Source organism: Rhamphochromis sp. 'chilingali', assembly GCF_963969265.1.
Source record: "Rhamphochromis sp. 'chilingali' genome assembly, chromosome: 10".
Taxonomy (NCBI): domain Eukaryota; kingdom Metazoa; phylum Chordata; class Actinopteri; order Cichliformes; family Cichlidae; genus Rhamphochromis; species Rhamphochromis sp. 'chilingali'.
The window spans coordinates 35,636,636-35,653,881 of record NC_137937.1 but is presented as its reverse complement, the minus strand read 5'-3'; the positions used below and the strand labels follow the sequence as shown (position 1 = coordinate 35,653,881).

At 40.6% G+C, this 17,246-nt stretch overlaps 1 protein-coding gene across 2 annotated transcripts in view; it reads left to right on the top strand.

Annotated features, from left to right (window-relative positions):
* Positions 1 to 6,987: 6,987 nt before the first annotated feature.
* The window catches only part of fras1 (Fraser extracellular matrix complex subunit 1), a 306,003-nt gene continuing 295,744 nt past the window's right edge, over positions 6,988 to 17,246 (top strand). Inside the window, exons 1-2 of one of the 2 annotated variants that reach the window (XM_080893736.1) lie at positions 6,988 to 7,589; positions 15,373 to 15,404. In XM_080893736.1, the coding sequence (XP_080749862.1) occupies positions 7,523 to 7,589; positions 15,373 to 15,404 (99 nt within the window). In that variant the 5' untranslated portion in view covers positions 6,988 to 7,522. The remainder of the gene's footprint in view (positions 7,590 to 15,372; positions 15,405 to 17,246) is intronic. The other variant, XM_080893735.1, reaches the window with a different exon arrangement.

Here is a 17,246-nt window from a genome sequence, read left to right as displayed (position 1 = left end):
TGAAAACAGTGTTTTAGTAACTCAATTTAGAAGCTAAGATTTGCACTCTCAACCCTCCCAGCACATTATTTCTGTGGTTCAAAACATCTTTAGATGTTAGCAAGTCTTTGGGAAAGTATCCCACGTCTTTTATGTCCCAAACCACAGCAAGAGTAGAGTCATCCTTTCAAGCTGTGTGTTGAATTAGCGCAGCCTATTAGACATTAATCCTGTGATGCTGTGCAGGTTGACGTTCAGAGTGAGATTGAGATTAGTTTGAATTTTTATTGGTCCCTGTGGGGGAATCAGGCTGCTGCTGCTGCAACTAATTTAATAGGATTTGGTGGTGGAGAGCAAAAGAAACAGACTATAGAAAGAAGCAATGAAAAACTGGAAACAGTAAAAGTCATGAAACCGCCTTTAACGAGCTTCTTGTTGACATGCAGTAATGCTGCTGTGGTGCCAGCTTGACTCTCACAGGTGTGTCTGTCTGTCTGTAAACTGTGGTTTTTCATACTGATCTGGCTGTTGTTGTAAAGATGTTTACTTCCTTTGTTTCTCTCGCCGAGATGAAAGAGTTCTTCTTGGGGACAGAGAGGCTGGGAAGTGATTTCACATCAACAAACTAAACTAAAATGTCTCAAAGACTGAAGAAAACTGCAACTGCTCTTGCTCTTTCTATTCTGCAGAAATACCAGCAGCATTAGCTTGTTAACTCCTCCAGTGAGCCGTTGGAGGATTTGTGGCTTATTTCCGGTTAACTATTTTTTGGTGCGAGATCATACTGAGCTTCAGAACAGCTTCAGTCCATCTTGTCTCTGGAAATTTAATGGAGAGAAGATGTTCTTTTATCTAGTGGTGGATAGTTTAGTCTAACAGTCCAGTCCAAAATCTCCCGTATGTTCAATTTGCTTTATTTAAAATATGCTGCCAGTTTGCAACAACATTTGTCTCAAGGCACTTTATTTCGCATTTTAAAGACTCCACTTTATTAGAGAGAAAATTCTAGTTAAAGTGACCTCCAGACACGGGGAAGTGCAGCCGCTGGGGAGGGTGTAAACAGTTGTACATGAGTGGAAAGAGAAGACAGGACCATGAACAAAGAAGATAAAACAAACTGCAGTAGAGAAGACAGGAGTTAATTAGAAGCACGGTGTAATGTAAATGAATGGGTGCATGGAAAGAAATGAATTTCTCCAGGAGCTTGAGCCTAAATCTGCATAACTACAGAGTGGTTTAGGTTTAGTCTCTGTGTCCAGCTTCAGCTATAAATATAAGATTTATCAAAAAGGGGAGTTGGAAGACTGAATGTAGACCTGGGGGACTGACATCCTTTGAACTTCTAGAAGGTTCATGATGAGACTGTATCAGCTGAAGTGTGAAGAAAGGTGTTTAGGTTACTCATAAAGCAGGGGGCATCTGGATTTGAACCAGAGACTTTTTGATCTGCAGTCAAATGCTCTACCCCTGAGCTACACCCCCGCTCTAATCTACCAAGCGAGTACATCCATTCACTGTAAGGCACTAGTTTGGCATCATGACCGCTAAGGTCGTGTCCTGTCCTGCCTTTCACCTTATCTACCAATCCCCACACCAATGGGATTTCAGAAACATATTTAAGATACAATTTCTGTCAACATACCCTTTAGTCACACACATCATGAAGAGTCTGCTGTGTGGTTATGGCCAGCGATGATGTCTCTATAGTTATAACCAGAGATTTATAAGACCTCCATTCCAAGCCTGACTTTAATAGGAGGTCAGGTATAATCTCACCAGAGCCCTCATGACATGTCAAAATGATATAGATACTTTTGGTTGTGTTGGAGGTCAGAATTTAACCTGCTATATATATTTATATATTTTTTTAATCTTCTCCTTTGTCACTGCAGACGGGGAGCTGGTTATAAATAGTTGAAGAGTGCAGACAGCAGCAGAATTAAAGCAGCAGAAAAGAAAGCTTGTTCAAAGGCAAAACCGATTCTGATCCCTGTTTTTGGCAGAGGACAAAAGGACTGAGTGGAGATCAGGTTACTGCCATGTGACCCTGAGGAATCTCAATGCTGCACTCCTGCTGATTAAACATTACACTGAAAAACAAGCTGTAGACATACAATAGTTAGTTATTGTACAGAAAAAAGAGGGGGGAAAGCAGCTCCCAGGTAGATCAGCAAGCTGTGGATGAAATAAAAGCAAACTGGGGGAAAAATGAAGCACTAAGTAAATGGTCACTGAAAAAAAAAAGTTTGCCAACTTCCTGTAAGATAGTGACAGGACTTAAGGTAGAGGAGATTATCCCGTTACCTGAAAAAAACAACAACAAAGTAAGTACATATTACTGTATGGAAGACCAAGACTGCCCAAATAAATGAATAAAACTAGAAAATAAAGAAATAAATAATATGAACAAAATCACTGAAGTAAATAAAACTGACCTTAATCACTCATTCAAGTGACTTCTTCAGTCTCTTGGATCGAAGAAGTCACCCACCGAAAATGAAACGTCCAGATGAAGAGAAACAACTTTCTGGGATTTTCTTCCCTGGATTATTAAGCATGCATCAAGACATTTTAAATCTTTTTTTTTTTCAATTATTATTATTTTTTTTTATCTAAAAATTTCTTTCTCTGTTTTTTTTTTTTAATTTATTATTTTGGCTTGTTTTGTCCTCCATACCACCAGGGTCAAGGTAAACAGGATTTGTTGTTTGAAATTATGTTAAATTTAAATGTTTAAATTTTAAATTAGAGGAAAAACTAAAAAAAGACAATAAAAGGTTCACATGAGATAATATTTAAATAATTAAAGGAGATTGTTAGTAGTAATAATATGTTCCTGACTAATAAAGTCAGTAAAAAAAGTTAATTAGCAAGTCAATAGTTGATCAGTTTTCCCAAAATATTCAGTTTCTATGTAAAATGGATAGTGTTAAAGGGAGTCTCTTAAACTTCTGCCAGGATTTCAGCAAAATCGTAAATATATAAAAGCCCCATGGAACCTCAAAAATTGAATAATGGATTTTGAGGTTTTGAAAACAAGATGAGAAATACCTCAGTGTCTGTGGTCTCCTCCCTTGTTAACATCAGTTGAATTATTCTTTTCTGATTAAGGACACGTTTTTATGTTGCTGTTAACAATATGTGTTTACAAGTCTCAGAAAATCATGTCCATAAGGTAAAAATACAGTTGCTTAACTTTAATTATCAGTTATTTTTATTAAAGCATGAAATTGAAAGCAATATTTACTAATTTGTAAAACATTATTTGGATGGTTCTTGGAAAGTTGTAAATACTGTGTAATGTTTTAAACAGTGTCCATTATAAAGTTGTTAGTGACATAGGTGGTGTGATGTGGTGGTGGCCAAATCACAAGACTGTGAACCTGGACACAAAGTTGTGACCAAAACTACTCGGTCAGGTTTGGGTTAATTTATGACAAAGTAGGAGAGACACTGGTCTCAGTATTGTGGTCACACATACTGAGCAACACTAAAGGAAACCTTCTGCTTGAATGTGAGACACCAGAGGCTTTGACTAAATGTCAGTAACTGACACCCTGGAATTATGCTCAGTAATAAAACCTTTATTATTAAAGTCTTATAACCCATCATTTACGGGTGGAGCTGTGCTAAGGTACCTGTACACCCTAGACAGGAGACAAGTTGGTAGTTCACTTCACGAATAAATACCACACAAAACCAATATATAATTATAATTGAGTTTTTTATTTTTTATTTTAATTACACAAATTAATGACACTTACATGAATTGCTCAATTAGTAATGATTTGCAAACACTTGCTCGGATCCTGGGAGGCCTGGGAGCTTGAGGATCCTGCGCAGTATCTTAGCTGTTCCTAGGACTGCGCTCTTTTGGACAGAGATCTTAGATGTTGTTCCCGGGATCTGCTGGAACCACTTGCCTAGCTTGGGAGTTACCGCACCTAGTGCTCCGATTACCACGTGGACCACCGTTATCTTCACCTCACATCTTCTCGAGCTCTTCTCTGAGCCCTTGGTACTTCTTCAGCTTCTCGTGTTCCTTCTTCCTGATGTTTCTGTCATTTGGTATCGCTACATCTATCACTATGGCTGTCTTCCTCTTTGTCTAACACCACTATGTCCGGTTGGTTAGCCATCAACAGTTTGTCCGTCGGTCAAACTGTCCCACGGGATCTTAGCTCGGTCATTCTCCAAAACCCTTTCGGGCGTCTCCCATTTTGACCTTGGGATTTTCAGGCCACACTCAGCACAGATGTTCCTGTACACTATGCCGGCCACTTGGTTATGGCGTTCCATGTATGCGCTCCCTGCTAGTATCTTGCACCCTGCTGTAATGTGCTGGATTGTCTCAGGGGCATCTTGCCTGATGTGGTAGACCCCAGCCTCCATGGATTTTTGTGCTCAGAGCTTGTTCCTGTGCTACCATGATTAGTGCCTCTGTGCTGTCTTTCAGTCCAGCTTTGTCCAGCCACTGGTTGGATTTCTCGATATCAACCACTCCTATCTGCCACTGGTACATACCGTGCACAGGCCTGTTCTTTAATGATGGTTCCTCTCCTTGGTTCTCTTCTGTCTCAGGTTTCTGCTGCCTGAGGTGGTCCTAAGCACACTATCAGGCGTGGCCATCTTCATGATGTATTCATGGATCTTTATTGTTTCATCCTGGATACTGGTTATAACACTCACTAGTCCACAGCCTTCTCCCTTCCACTTAGTGTACAGTCTCAGGGTGCTGGATTTCAAGCTGACAGTGTCTCTCAGCTCTCATATTATTTTTACAATTAAATCATTTAATGATATCTGAAGTCAAGCTGTTTAGAATTACAGCACATACTCAGACACATCAGACCCTAATCTGGGCCTCGTTTGGGCTACTTATGGCACTTTTGGCGTTGCCAGATGTGGACCACATCGGTTATAGGAAGGTTTTTTCATGTGGACCAAATGCTATAACACACCTGACATTTGGGCAATGTAACGCGGACCTAACAATGACAAACGTGGACTACAAATATTGCTGTCAGGAATTAGATTAAAGGAATAACGCTGAGAATTCAATATTTCCTTACTGGCAATTATCTTGAGAGTCCAAGAAATTCCCTCGGAGGATCCTGACCCCTGGTTTGAAAATCACTGCCTTTTAATTTCAATAATCTCAAGTCATTTAAAGGTAACACAGAGTTCAGCATCTATAAACCCGCAAGTTTTTTAGATTTAACGCACATAATAGGATAAGTCAAGTCAAGTCAAGTCAACTTTATTTGTCAATTCTGCCACATGTACAGGACATACACAGAATAGAAATTGCGTTACTCTCAAACCCTAGTGATTAGAAAAATGCAAATAAAATAATTAAAAAGTAAAAATTTAAATAAATACAATACAATTTTACGTATAACAAAAAAAGCTATGCAATATACAATATACAATATTCAAGTAAGAAGGCATAGTGGTGCAAAATAGGCAAATAATGCAAATGGGGATTTAGTCGTGTACGGTAAGAGATAGTGTAACAACAAAGTCTTATGAGGTCCAATGCTTAAGCAGTCCAATGCTCCACAAAGTGCCTGGAGCAGGCCAGTGAGTGCGTCAGAGAGTGAGTGTGTGTGTGTGTGACAGAGTTCAGTGAGACCGTGGTGGAGAAGAGGGGAGAGGGGGGCAGAATCGGGAGGGAGTTTAGCTTCCTGACAGCCTGATGGATGAAGCTGTCCTTCAGTCTGCTGGTCCTGGCCTGGAGACTCCGCAGTCTCCTCCCTGACGGCAGCAGCTTGAAGAAGCTTTGCATTGGGTGCGTGGGATCAGCCGCTATGCAAAGGGCTTTTTTAGTGAGAAAAAATAAGAGCATAATGAGGTTATTCGAGACTGAGAAAACTTAGGGCATCAAAACAGAAACTATTTTAAGATCACTCCAAACACGAGTTCCCGTAAAAGAGTATTGGCGCCGGGGAATTATAATGACCACAGAGGTGTAAAAGTGAGTTCAGACAGCCTACAGCTCCACTTTTCTTTAATGTATTTATTTTTATTCTCTGTAAATGTCACAGTCTGGCGAGAGCAGACTGTATGTATTGTGAAGAGTGGACCCAAAATGCAGACACCAAGGAACTTGGATCAAGACTTGAGTATCAACAAAAAGCGAGCCGTTTAATGAGGCTGGCAGAAAAGGTACAAATAAAGGGCAAGGCAAACAGAAATAAAACTAACATTAACCTAAACTGGGAGAACTAAACAAACAACATGGAAAAACCTGGACATGAAACCTAGAAACATGGCATGGAGAACCTGGCGTGAACAACAGACGACCTGACAATCACACACTGAAAACAGAGGACTTAAATACACAGGAGGTGATTAGGGGAAGTGGAGACACATGAGGAAACAGCTGGCACACATGAACATAATGACGTCACAGTGGGAGAGTAAAACTGAACATGATGAACACAGAACACCAGACCTCTTCACAATAAAACAGGAAACATAATGAGACATAGACATGACAACCCGAACTTGACAACGTAAGACACAGACATGAAACGCATGAAGAGCAGGGGAGATTTAACATGGTTGGAAACACGAGGGGAAAATAATAACTAGAAACACTTAGGCATAATAATACAAACTTGATAACAAATGACACGCAGCATGAAACACGAAGGTTGAGGGGAAACTTAAATACAGGGGAAGAAAACACAAGGAGTCTAATAACCAAATGAACTTAGATAACCTAATGAACAAAATAAACTCAAACTTAAAACGCTGGGTCAAAAGACCCAGGATCATGACAGTAAACGTCAGATTTCCAGCTGAAAATGGGATTAAAAGGATGAATCCCTCAGCTGATCCTAGATCACCAAATTCCCCTCCAGAAAACTAATTCTCTCCCTCATGTTTTAATCCCCAGGGAGCACAGTCCCCATCATGTGAGATTATATCTGCGAGGTGGGTGGTGGAAGCGGGGGTGGAGAGGTGGGACGTCCTCTTTGACAGAGGGGGAGAGGACGAACAAGAAGGAAAAGAAGGAGGAGAGGGAGTGGGGTGGGCTCCGGGAGGACAAGTAGACCGGTCCACCGCAAGAAGAAGTGACTTCAAACACGCGCGAGGCTCGCTGCAGGAGCGCTCAAACTCCGGCCGCCAGTCGTCGTCATGCGCCTCGGCTTTTAAAAGCGTCCCGGCTTCTGCTGCTGCAGCTGAAGAGGGAACAACTTGCTGTCGGTGACTCTTTTTTCTTAACAGAGTTTTGTGTCCAGCCGGTAGAGCTCTGAGCACGCGAACAGGAAGGAGGTGGATAACCCACTTCTCCAGGTTTCGGCATTGCGCCGCATTCCAGTCCGGCGCGCAGCGCTCAGGAGTCGGACCCGGTGCGCTCCGTCTCCCCGCTCCTTCTGAAGACTCCCGGATCTTTTCTGTTTGTGTTCAAAGCACCAATAATGCACAGAGAGACCCGCTTTCATTTAAGATAGATACAGTCGAACACAAACACACACATCCCGTTTTTTTCTTCTGACTGGATTTGGATTAAATCCTCTTTTTTTGTACGATCATGTGTGGATGGTGGATATTTGTTGGCGCTCTGGCTGGGATCCTCACCGTCCCCCGTGGGATTCACGGTTGGTATTTCTAGTCTCTTTTCACCAAGCCACTTGTTCTCCTGTCCTGCTTGTTACGTAGCCAGGTCAGGGGTTATTAGGGACCACCATGCACGCGATCCACCGACTCTAAATCGGATCGGATTTAGTTCAACCTCAGCTACTTTGTCCAGCACCGAGTGAAGAATTGTTCCAGTACGCGCAGAGAAATCTTGTGGAGGTGTGAAAGTTGCGGGCAGAGCGATCGATCACCGTTTCCATTAGGAACACTTTCAGCTTAAAATGAATGCAATTTAGGCTATAATTGCTCAGGACCCACAATCGCAGGTGGAGGACCTTGAGCCAGAGCAGGGTGTTGTTACCCAAGGATAAGAGTTCCCATCCCAACTTCAGGGTTGACAGATTTTCCCAGAAGAGAAAAGTCAGCTGGTGAATTTCAAATGAGCTCTTTCATATGACACAAACACTCGTTTGATAGGATTTCTGAATGAGCACACTCCACCAGGGTTGAGCTGTGCAGTCAATAATGCTCTCCGAGTGGACCTGGAAATGTCTGATTCAGGGAGAGCGGCTCGAATATTCACTAAAACGTGCTCTTTGATTATGTTTCAGTAACTAAAAGCATTTGTTAGGCGAGTTAAAACTGAAAAGACAAAAAGAAAATCTGTTTTAACTGAGCTGCTGGAGTTATTTAACAGAATTTCAGACTTTAATTGTAGAGAAACAAATACTCTTAACTGAAACACAGACATAGAGTAACCTCATATAACCTTAACAGTAATTAAAAAAAATCTGTCTTTAACCCAAACTTCAAAGTCAATTTGAGAAAGTGAAACTCAAAGAAAGGACCAGACTTAAATACACTCTTAAACTCCCGATTTTAGGCGGGCATAGTTAAGCAAAACAATCTTCTGTTTGGATAATAGTTCTGCAGGTACCCAGAGTCACATTCAACAGACTGCAAATGAATCTGAATTAAAAAGCAACACATGAACTTGTTGTAGTTTTTCATATTCATATCTAAACACCTTTTCTTTTTAAATCCAGTCTTTCTCACGGCCTCTGTGTTGTATAAATATTCATAACTCTGCATCAGATCTAAAATAGCTGCCCATGCACGGCTACGATATTCCCATTAGAGGAGTTATAATGCACAGGACTGTCAAGAGCAGAATCTAAAGCAGGTCTGTGCAAGTGCTGCTGCTTAACTGACCCATTCATAGTTTCTCTGTACTCCTCCTGTCAGACCGAGGCATGGTTAATGTTGTAGCCTGATATCTGCCAGGTGAAAACCTCCTCTGCCTGCATGTAACAGCAGCAGCAGCAGCACCATATGCCTACCAAAGTCATTAGCATCCTCTCTCTTATTCTTGGCATGCGTTCATTCTGCTTGGCAGGACTTGCTTCAGTCAGATTCAAACTTTTATGAAGCAAGGTACCCCTTCGCTTCTTTCTGCGCTTAAAAGAGAGCATGCTGGCATCGGCGAGCAGAGCAAAACGGTTATAAATGTTCAAATGTGATCAACAGTGAGTGCTGCAGGATGGACTGAATGCCGAGCTGAGAACGGCGTTTTCTGGACAAATGTTTGGAGTCATGATGAGATTAGTGCTTTTCAATTAAGATTCCTTTGTAGAGCTTTGAGTGTGGCTCTGAGCATCTGCAGAATTATTATCTGTTACCGAATCAGATTAGAGTCGCACTCATCCAGGCAGTTATTGTTGAATATGCAAGCATTCCAGCTCAGGGTCTATGTAAATTAAACACTTTGAAGTTTGACTGCACTTTCATCTGATAAAACATTGATTTGGTTGTTTGCAGGCTTAAGTTTGGGTTAATCATAGGAGTTAAATGATTAGAACAACAGTACAAATGATTATATTTCAACACAAAGCATTTCTGGGTTATTGTAGCGAAAAGATGCGCTGATCATTTCATTTTGTGGCACATTTCTTTCAGAGGTGATGATGAACTGTGTCAACATGTGATATCAAAGGAAAATATGAAGCTGTGGTAAAACGTGTGCAAATCTAGTCCTTGTTTTTTGTTAGTAATCTTATTTTCAGCCTGTACTGTCAAAGTCTACACGTATTTAGGCCGTGATTGTCCTGAGCTGATCAGACATTTAAGGCTTCACTGCCAGCAAACACCGTTTAATACCTTAAGATCCTGTTCACAAAGAATCATCTTGTGAAAATGGACAATGAAATCTAAATTTGAACAACATTTCCTATTTCAGATTTCCATAATCCTCCATTATCTTCCACCGAACAAAGTTCTTTCCTCCCTCAAATTTGAGGGAGGGATGAAAGTCCAAACAAGGATACAGGCATTGTTGCTGTTTCAAGTGGTTTTAGAACCCGATGATGATGAAGACAATACACGTTTGGGGTTTTTTTGGTCTCAGCAGACACATTTGTGCTTAATCCAGACTTCCTGTTGCTCTCACACCTCGGTTATGACACTGGCAAGTATCTTGTGTGGGTCAGATGTGGGCCAAGTTTAGGAGCTGCCCTCGTTTCATTACCTGATATGTGGCCTATAAAAGCTGAACCTGACTCTGAGGTGCAGCAGTGAGACTAACCAGATGTTATTTATTGCTAGGAGGTTAATGTTTTAAAAAGTTTTGCTTAAATTCCTGAAATAAGGTCTGTGATTAACACAGATTATAGACAGATTTTTTACCATCATTTAGCCGTCATGCGGCATCTTTTCTTGGCATTACTGAGTTCAAAAAGGCTAATAAAGGTTGCACTTATTTATGAGACTATCATGCTGAAATGTGCAAGTATCATAAATCAATACTTTCCTTTCTAGATGGCTTTCCCTCAGCCTCCATCACTACAGTGATTGGAGTCATTTTTTGTCCAGGATGTATCCTTTAACTTGCACTTTCAACAATCCATCTACAGAAATGAGAAACATCCTGTGTCAGAGAGAAGCTGAAATGCTGCTTCGTGGATATGTTATTTCTAGGATGGACTTTTGTAGTTCTTTATTAACAGCTCAGTGAAAAAAGCCTTCAGCTGATCAAAAATGCTGCAGTAAGAGTTCAGAGACCATATATGAAGATCATATTTCTCTCATATTAGCTTCTATTTATTGGCTCCCTATTAAACCCAGAATTAACAGAAGGTGTTACAGTGTTTTGTTTTATGCACCTCAGTCGTGAGGGAGACACCACTGCTGTGCTGTGGCAGTAGAATGGGAGGCAGAGCCTTCAGCTGTCAGGCTCCGATTTCATGGAGCTCCCAGTTTGGATTCGGCAGACAGACACCGTCTCTACTTTTAAGATTCAATTTCAAGCTTTCGTTTCAGATAAAAACGACGATGTGACATTGAACCACCCCTTAGTTATGCTGCTGTAGGCTCAGACTGTTGGGGTACTTCCCATGATGCACTGAGCACTTCTCTCTGATGCGTTTATATCCAACTGTTGCATGTCACCAACTTTTGCCCGCTCTTTCCCATATTTTCATCTTTTCTGTCTTCCCTTTGCCCTCATCCCTCAATATGTCACGAAAGATGACGTCTCCTTCTTAACTCTCATTCAGCTGGGGAGCGTTTCCTGTTAAAAGGGAGTTCTTCCTTACCGCCATTGCCAAATATCCTCATAGAAGATAAGCTGATCCAGGGGTGGGTAATTAATTTTCCCAAGGGGCCACATGAGAAAGTTTAACTGTTGTAGGGGACCAGACCAGTAAGCTCTCTTTATAACTGGTAAGATATGATTTTAAATTATCTAATGGGAATACGAAACAGGTAAAGCACCAACGATTTATCACTACTTAAACAACTTTCACAAAAATAGTTGTGAACAAAATGTGCACATTTTGACAAAATTTCAAAGACTTTTAACTTTATACAAAGTGCTGCTTGTAGTTTGATTGCACCTGCAGTTTTTCAGCTCGTCTTTTACGTCTCTGACCCCAGTGAGAGAAATCTAGTCTGTTTTAGGCTTGAATGTGCATTAAAGTCGGTTCAACATTTGAGCTGATAACAGACAGCTGATCGTCACTGAGAGAGGATCTCTCTCTGGATTTGTTAAACTGCATCACTGAGAATGTTTGTTCACATATAAAGGGAGATCCTTGTCTCCTTGTCTGTGGAATGTTTTCCTCTTTGAAAGAGGAAGAAAAAATCCAGTGGTGATGCTGACTTGAAGCGCTCTGTCAGTGGCGAATTAAGCTGTCTGTAATGGTTCATTCTTAGCACTGACTCACACTACACCTGATGTATGACACAATGCAAAAAAACTCATTTCAGTTCAGATTTCATTTCACTCACTTTTTCTTTTGCCTTCAAAAGTCAGAAATGTTTTCCCCGCCAGATTTGGACAGCCTTCGTTTGTAACATCTGTCAGTTTGTCCCATTTCAGCCTCTGTTGTAGTTTCATTCATTCATCGCTTTGCTGCCAGCTGCTCCATAATCTCAAACTCTTTCTGTAGTCCAGGAGTAAAGATGAGAAACTGAGGAGAAAAAGTTAAACTCGTCTGCTTTGTTTTCAACTGAATGTCCTTGATCAGTCTTGTTAGGGTTCACCTGGAACGGGGCACATTTTCGACTGCCTCCTTTTTTCTCATTTGGCTTGAACAAGTGCATTAATTAACAGCAGTACACAAAGTACTCTTTGATGAGCTCGCCATCGGAGAACGGCTTTTTTTTGTAATTCTGTGTTTAATCACAAAGCTAGTCTCGACTGCTGTCACTCTGTAAAGAGTTCCTGTTGATTTTGCAGCAAAGGTTCAGATGTCTGTTCCTGCTCAGCAAAAGTCAGTTTCCTTCTTTTTCTCAATTGAAATGTCTTTTTTTAGTATGAGCTGACATCTTTCAAGGCTAGCAAACTCAAAACCCTTATAAACCTTTGTTGCAACACATTTACACTGAAGCTGCCTTCAAAATAAAAGCAAAAAAACCTGTATTGTCATTTCCAGTAAAATCACTAGTTTATCAAATAGAGTTTGTTAGTTGAAATGTGAAAAACAGCAGCTGATGCATGAAGTGTGCTTATTTGTATTTGAATCCTAATTTTCCATCTACCTCACGTGGGCTGGTCAGGTGGGCGTGGCCATATTGTTCCCAATTCTTTCATAGAGGATCTGATCTGTGGAATTTTCCCTCTAAAATATAAAGGGCCATGAGACGCTTGTGTAAATAAAATTCATTAAAAAACAGTCAAAGAGCAAACTTTTGTTCCCATCATAGATTATTTTAACAATAATCTAAAAGGCTGTATGTTTAAAACACAAGTGAGACCAAAAATAAGGATTTCCATGTACTTTGGGAGCAGGGAAAGTTGTGCCAGAAATCCCTGTGTGCACTTGATATGAATACAATCCATCTTTTAAAAAACCTGCAAACTAGATGATATTAAACCCATGCTCAGATAAAATGACACTCTCTCTCAAAGACACCAACATTTAATCTGTTAATTAATGCCTGAGATTCAAAGAGTGTTGATAATTGTTTACAATCTGAACTGTTAGTTGGATTTTTCTTTAGCAGGCAGAACTGAAAAGTAAACCTCTCCACTGTGTCTTCCCCAAACTGATTAAACCACCAGATTATATTTTACACAGCACTCTTTCTCCCATACAGTGTGATAAAGAGACTATAGCATGGTGCAGCAGCATAAACACACTCGCTCTCGGGCATCCTTTATGAGGGCATAACTGTAACTGTATTCTTGTTTTCCCATCTCGACCATTATGGTAAATGTTTACCTCTTGCTGTACTTTCCCCTGAGGCAGCTTAGATTTCCCAGGTCTGGTGTCGTGAGGCTCGGAGCCCCGGCTGGGCCGAGGCGCGTGCTGCCTGTGCATCTATCTGTTTGTGTTTTTGTTAAACATTTAGCTCTCAGACGGAGCAAAGATAATCAGTGGCACCCTGCAGTTTCAGTCTAAAGGTTGCATGTTTCACATTTATTAAAGGAATTTTTTAACGGCAGCTGTTTCCAGCTGAACCGTGAATACAAATGTCGGTAAACGCTTAGTTTAATGAGACAGAAAAAAGCAAAGAAGATGCATTACTGGATTCTGATTGGCTTGCAGCACAATCGAAGTGAGAAAGGTTATAGCTGGTGTAAAGGTACTGCAGATAAAAGCAGTGTGGATGAATAGAGGTTCTTTAGATACTCGGCTGTTTTCACATAATGTCATAGTTCTGGACCCGTGTCCAATCAGTTAATCACTCTCCCCAGTGTAAATACTCCCCTGGTTCCTCTACTCAGGTTCCAGTTTTCAACCTCGCAAGCAATTTCTAGTCTTTCCAGGCTTTTTTAGTCTCAAGGATTGTTTTCTGTCATAGACTGGGCATTTCTCACATTTCTCTCACTTACTCACAGACCGACCTCGACCAGAAATATTAAACTTACACATACCTGCTGTTTCCACGTGCCAATTTAAAAACATTCGACACATTATTCATCAGTCAGACGATGGCCTTTTCACCCTGATTTTATTAGTGCAAAGATTTTACGGTTTATTTTTTAAGTCTGTCTGTATTCTGGTCTTAGATATGAAGAAGGCCAAAGGCCACTTTTGGTTGCTTTAAGGCAGGGTTGTCAAACATAAGGCCTGGGGCCCAGAAATGCTTTGGCAAAGACTAATCTGGCCCATTCGATAGCTTTGGAATATGTGGACGGGATAGATTTGGGATTTTTAACTATGTTTTAATAAGTTTTACAGCTTTTTCTCCTGATTAAGACTTTTTCTGCTGCCGTTCACAAAAGTAATTAAGTGACAGATAAATAATTAAATGACAGAAAAGTTCCTGTCTTGGGTCCAGATTGAAAAAGACAACAACTATTTCCTCTTTTTTATTTACTACAACATTTCTTCAACATGTAGAAAAACTGAAACTTCTTTTTCTTATATTAAGACATCTCATTAATTTTAAATGTGTAGTTTTACTTCTTTACAGTGACAGAAAGGAGCGTTTCACTAGTCTGGCCCATTCAAGATTAAATTGAGCTGCATGTGGCCCATGAAATAAAAAGAGTTTTACACCCCTGCTTTAGGGAATTATAAAATTTTCCATTTTTGGTGGGAAATTTTAAGCGACTCAGCTGGTCTAATAACATAATAGATGTATAAAATATGAAAATAACAGTCATTATAACAGTCATTTCATTGTTCTGTTCATAATAATCAGTGAAATAGATTTTTTTAAAATCTAGAACGTTAATGCGATGAATAAAAACTCGAGTGTGGTCTCTTCTGATACGGCTGCTTGGCGATCCACACATGAGATTATGTCTTTAAACATGCTGATTAGCCATAAGTATCAAACCACTCACAGGGCAGGTGAATAACATTGATTACCTGATTACAGTGTAAGAGGAACCCAACCTGTCAGCCTCAGCTACCCCCTCTCATTTCTGCAGTGTATCATAGTTATTAGGGGTTCAATAAATCCCAGCTCTGTTTACATATTTCCAAACCTTTTTAGAAGCATAACTACAGCAAAGTGGTGCATTGCTGTGTAACTGTTTGGTCAAAACTGTATGTTAGTCAATTACAAACATGAAACTTTAATATTTATAAGCTTGTTTTTGTATTATTATCCCACTGGGCTTGAGTCTCTGTGTTGCAGACATGTCCTGATCTCTTTCAGAGCTTGTCATCGCACTAAGAACTTTATAAACCTGCATCTTAACAGGGGAACTGATTGATTATCCTTCATACAGCTCGTTTGCTGTTTAACCATCTGCAGGATCCTCTCACAGGTATGATTCAGACTGAACTCTGATACTAATGGTGTGTTTTTTTCTGTATCTCTCCCTCTCTTCCTTCTATGTCACCCCAGGAGCTTGTATCTATGAAGGAGCGCTGCATGCGGTAGGTACACCAACTCCTTTTGTACTCTCCTACCTCTTGCCTAGCACCGCTTTAAATCTCCGTCCCTACTGTTCACAGAATCTGTTGTGTTTATATGGCTTAATGGGTCTTAGCTCGTGCATTATTCACTGGAGACTTGAGCAGGTTGGTGTGACTGACATTTGAAGCTCTTACCTGTGTGTGTGTATTCGAGGATAGGCGGTAAGAGGTATTATCGGTAGGAGTTGCTGCGCATCCTCTGTTGTTTGAGAAGTAGCTAAGAAGATGTGTCTCATCAATAATGCATAGAAGATCCTGGCTTTGTGTTTGATAATGGCGATGAAAGAGCGCGATGCAGGGTCACTAGCAAAGATGAGCTGCTGTCTCCTGCTGTGCTGCCAATTGAAGGTTAGGCTGTTCTAAAAAAAAGTTTAAAAGAAGTTTATGATGAGCTTTGCTCTTGTGGTTCTGCTGGGTATTGGCTAACATCCAGCGCTTCGCTCTGAGGTGTGCTTCTGCTTTATATTCTTTAAACCCGGCTGCTGGTTACTCATATCTTTGCTTGAGAGTTATTTTAATGTTTAAAGTTGTCGTGTTTGGCTAGAGGCATCGGCAGATGAGGAGTGGTTTTGTTCCTCTGTGCAGGCAGCCGGGGGTTGCCCACAGATGTAATTTATATGATTATAAACTCAGACCAGCCTATTAACTTTTCCCCTTACACCACACGGGTGCACTCTTCTGATTTCAGTCTGTCTGCTTTATTCTGGGACCAGGTATTGATGAGTTCTTCACACTGAGACGCAGTGGGAAAAGTGGGTGATGTTGGGTGATGACTTTTGCAAGAGAGAACCATGGCGGTAAATCTAATAGACTCCAAAGAGCCAATCAACAGCTAAATTCTGAAACATATGGGCCAATCATGTTGCTTTACTAGCAACGAGGTTGTTGTACCTGTGTGGCAGCAGAGGTATCTGCTCATTATGATAGTAGAGATGTAAGTAAGTGTATGATGTTTGTTGGATAGCCATAGCCATAATGTGCATTTGTGTAATCCCATGAGCAGAAATGTTGATTGTTTACTTTTTCAGTCCCAGTAAGCACTTGGAATGGAAGCTGTGGCTCTCACCCCGATATGATAGATAGAGATTTAGTCTGGTTAATTCCAGATAACTGCAAACCTTTGTCAAGTTGCTGAGCTGCAGGAGTTGCTTCTGGTTTGGCAAGTTAGTGCTCGAACTGGTGTTGGTTAAGATCAGGGTTCTTGCAGGTTCGTTCTTGGGCTTCCGCACCATATTTCATGTTAAAAAGGATGAGGACAAACATAAAGTGGACATACGTTGCAGTTTTTAAAGCTTATTTCAGTCAGAATCATGAAAAATAAAGTTTCTTTTTTATCTGTATGGCTCTATTCTGGGACCTCCGTGACCTTTCTTGAACGTAAACGCAAAGCCCAGCGAGGGCAGAGCAGCAACAAGATTAGCATTACTGAACAGAGTAAGCATCAATAACAACAAACACTGCAGTGATTAAATCTGATAAAGAATAAATGATGATCTGGGCTGGAGGTGGGTTGCAAAGCAGCTTGCAGATACTCAGCAAGAGGCTTTGGCTATCAGCTAATGTGGACTGGCACTAAAATCAGCACTAACACTGTCCACATTAGCTTTAGGAGTTCCCTTCATGGGGGTTAGACGGTGGAATACATTTGACTGTATCTTCTATGTCATAATATATATGTAGAGATAGTGGGTGGAGTCAAAAGACCATTTTTTGATCTGACTACATTTCGCTAATGCTTTTTCAAATGTTTAATGTCGTTATCTTTCTTTGTTTAATGTCTGTCTTTCAGCTGTCTGTTGAATG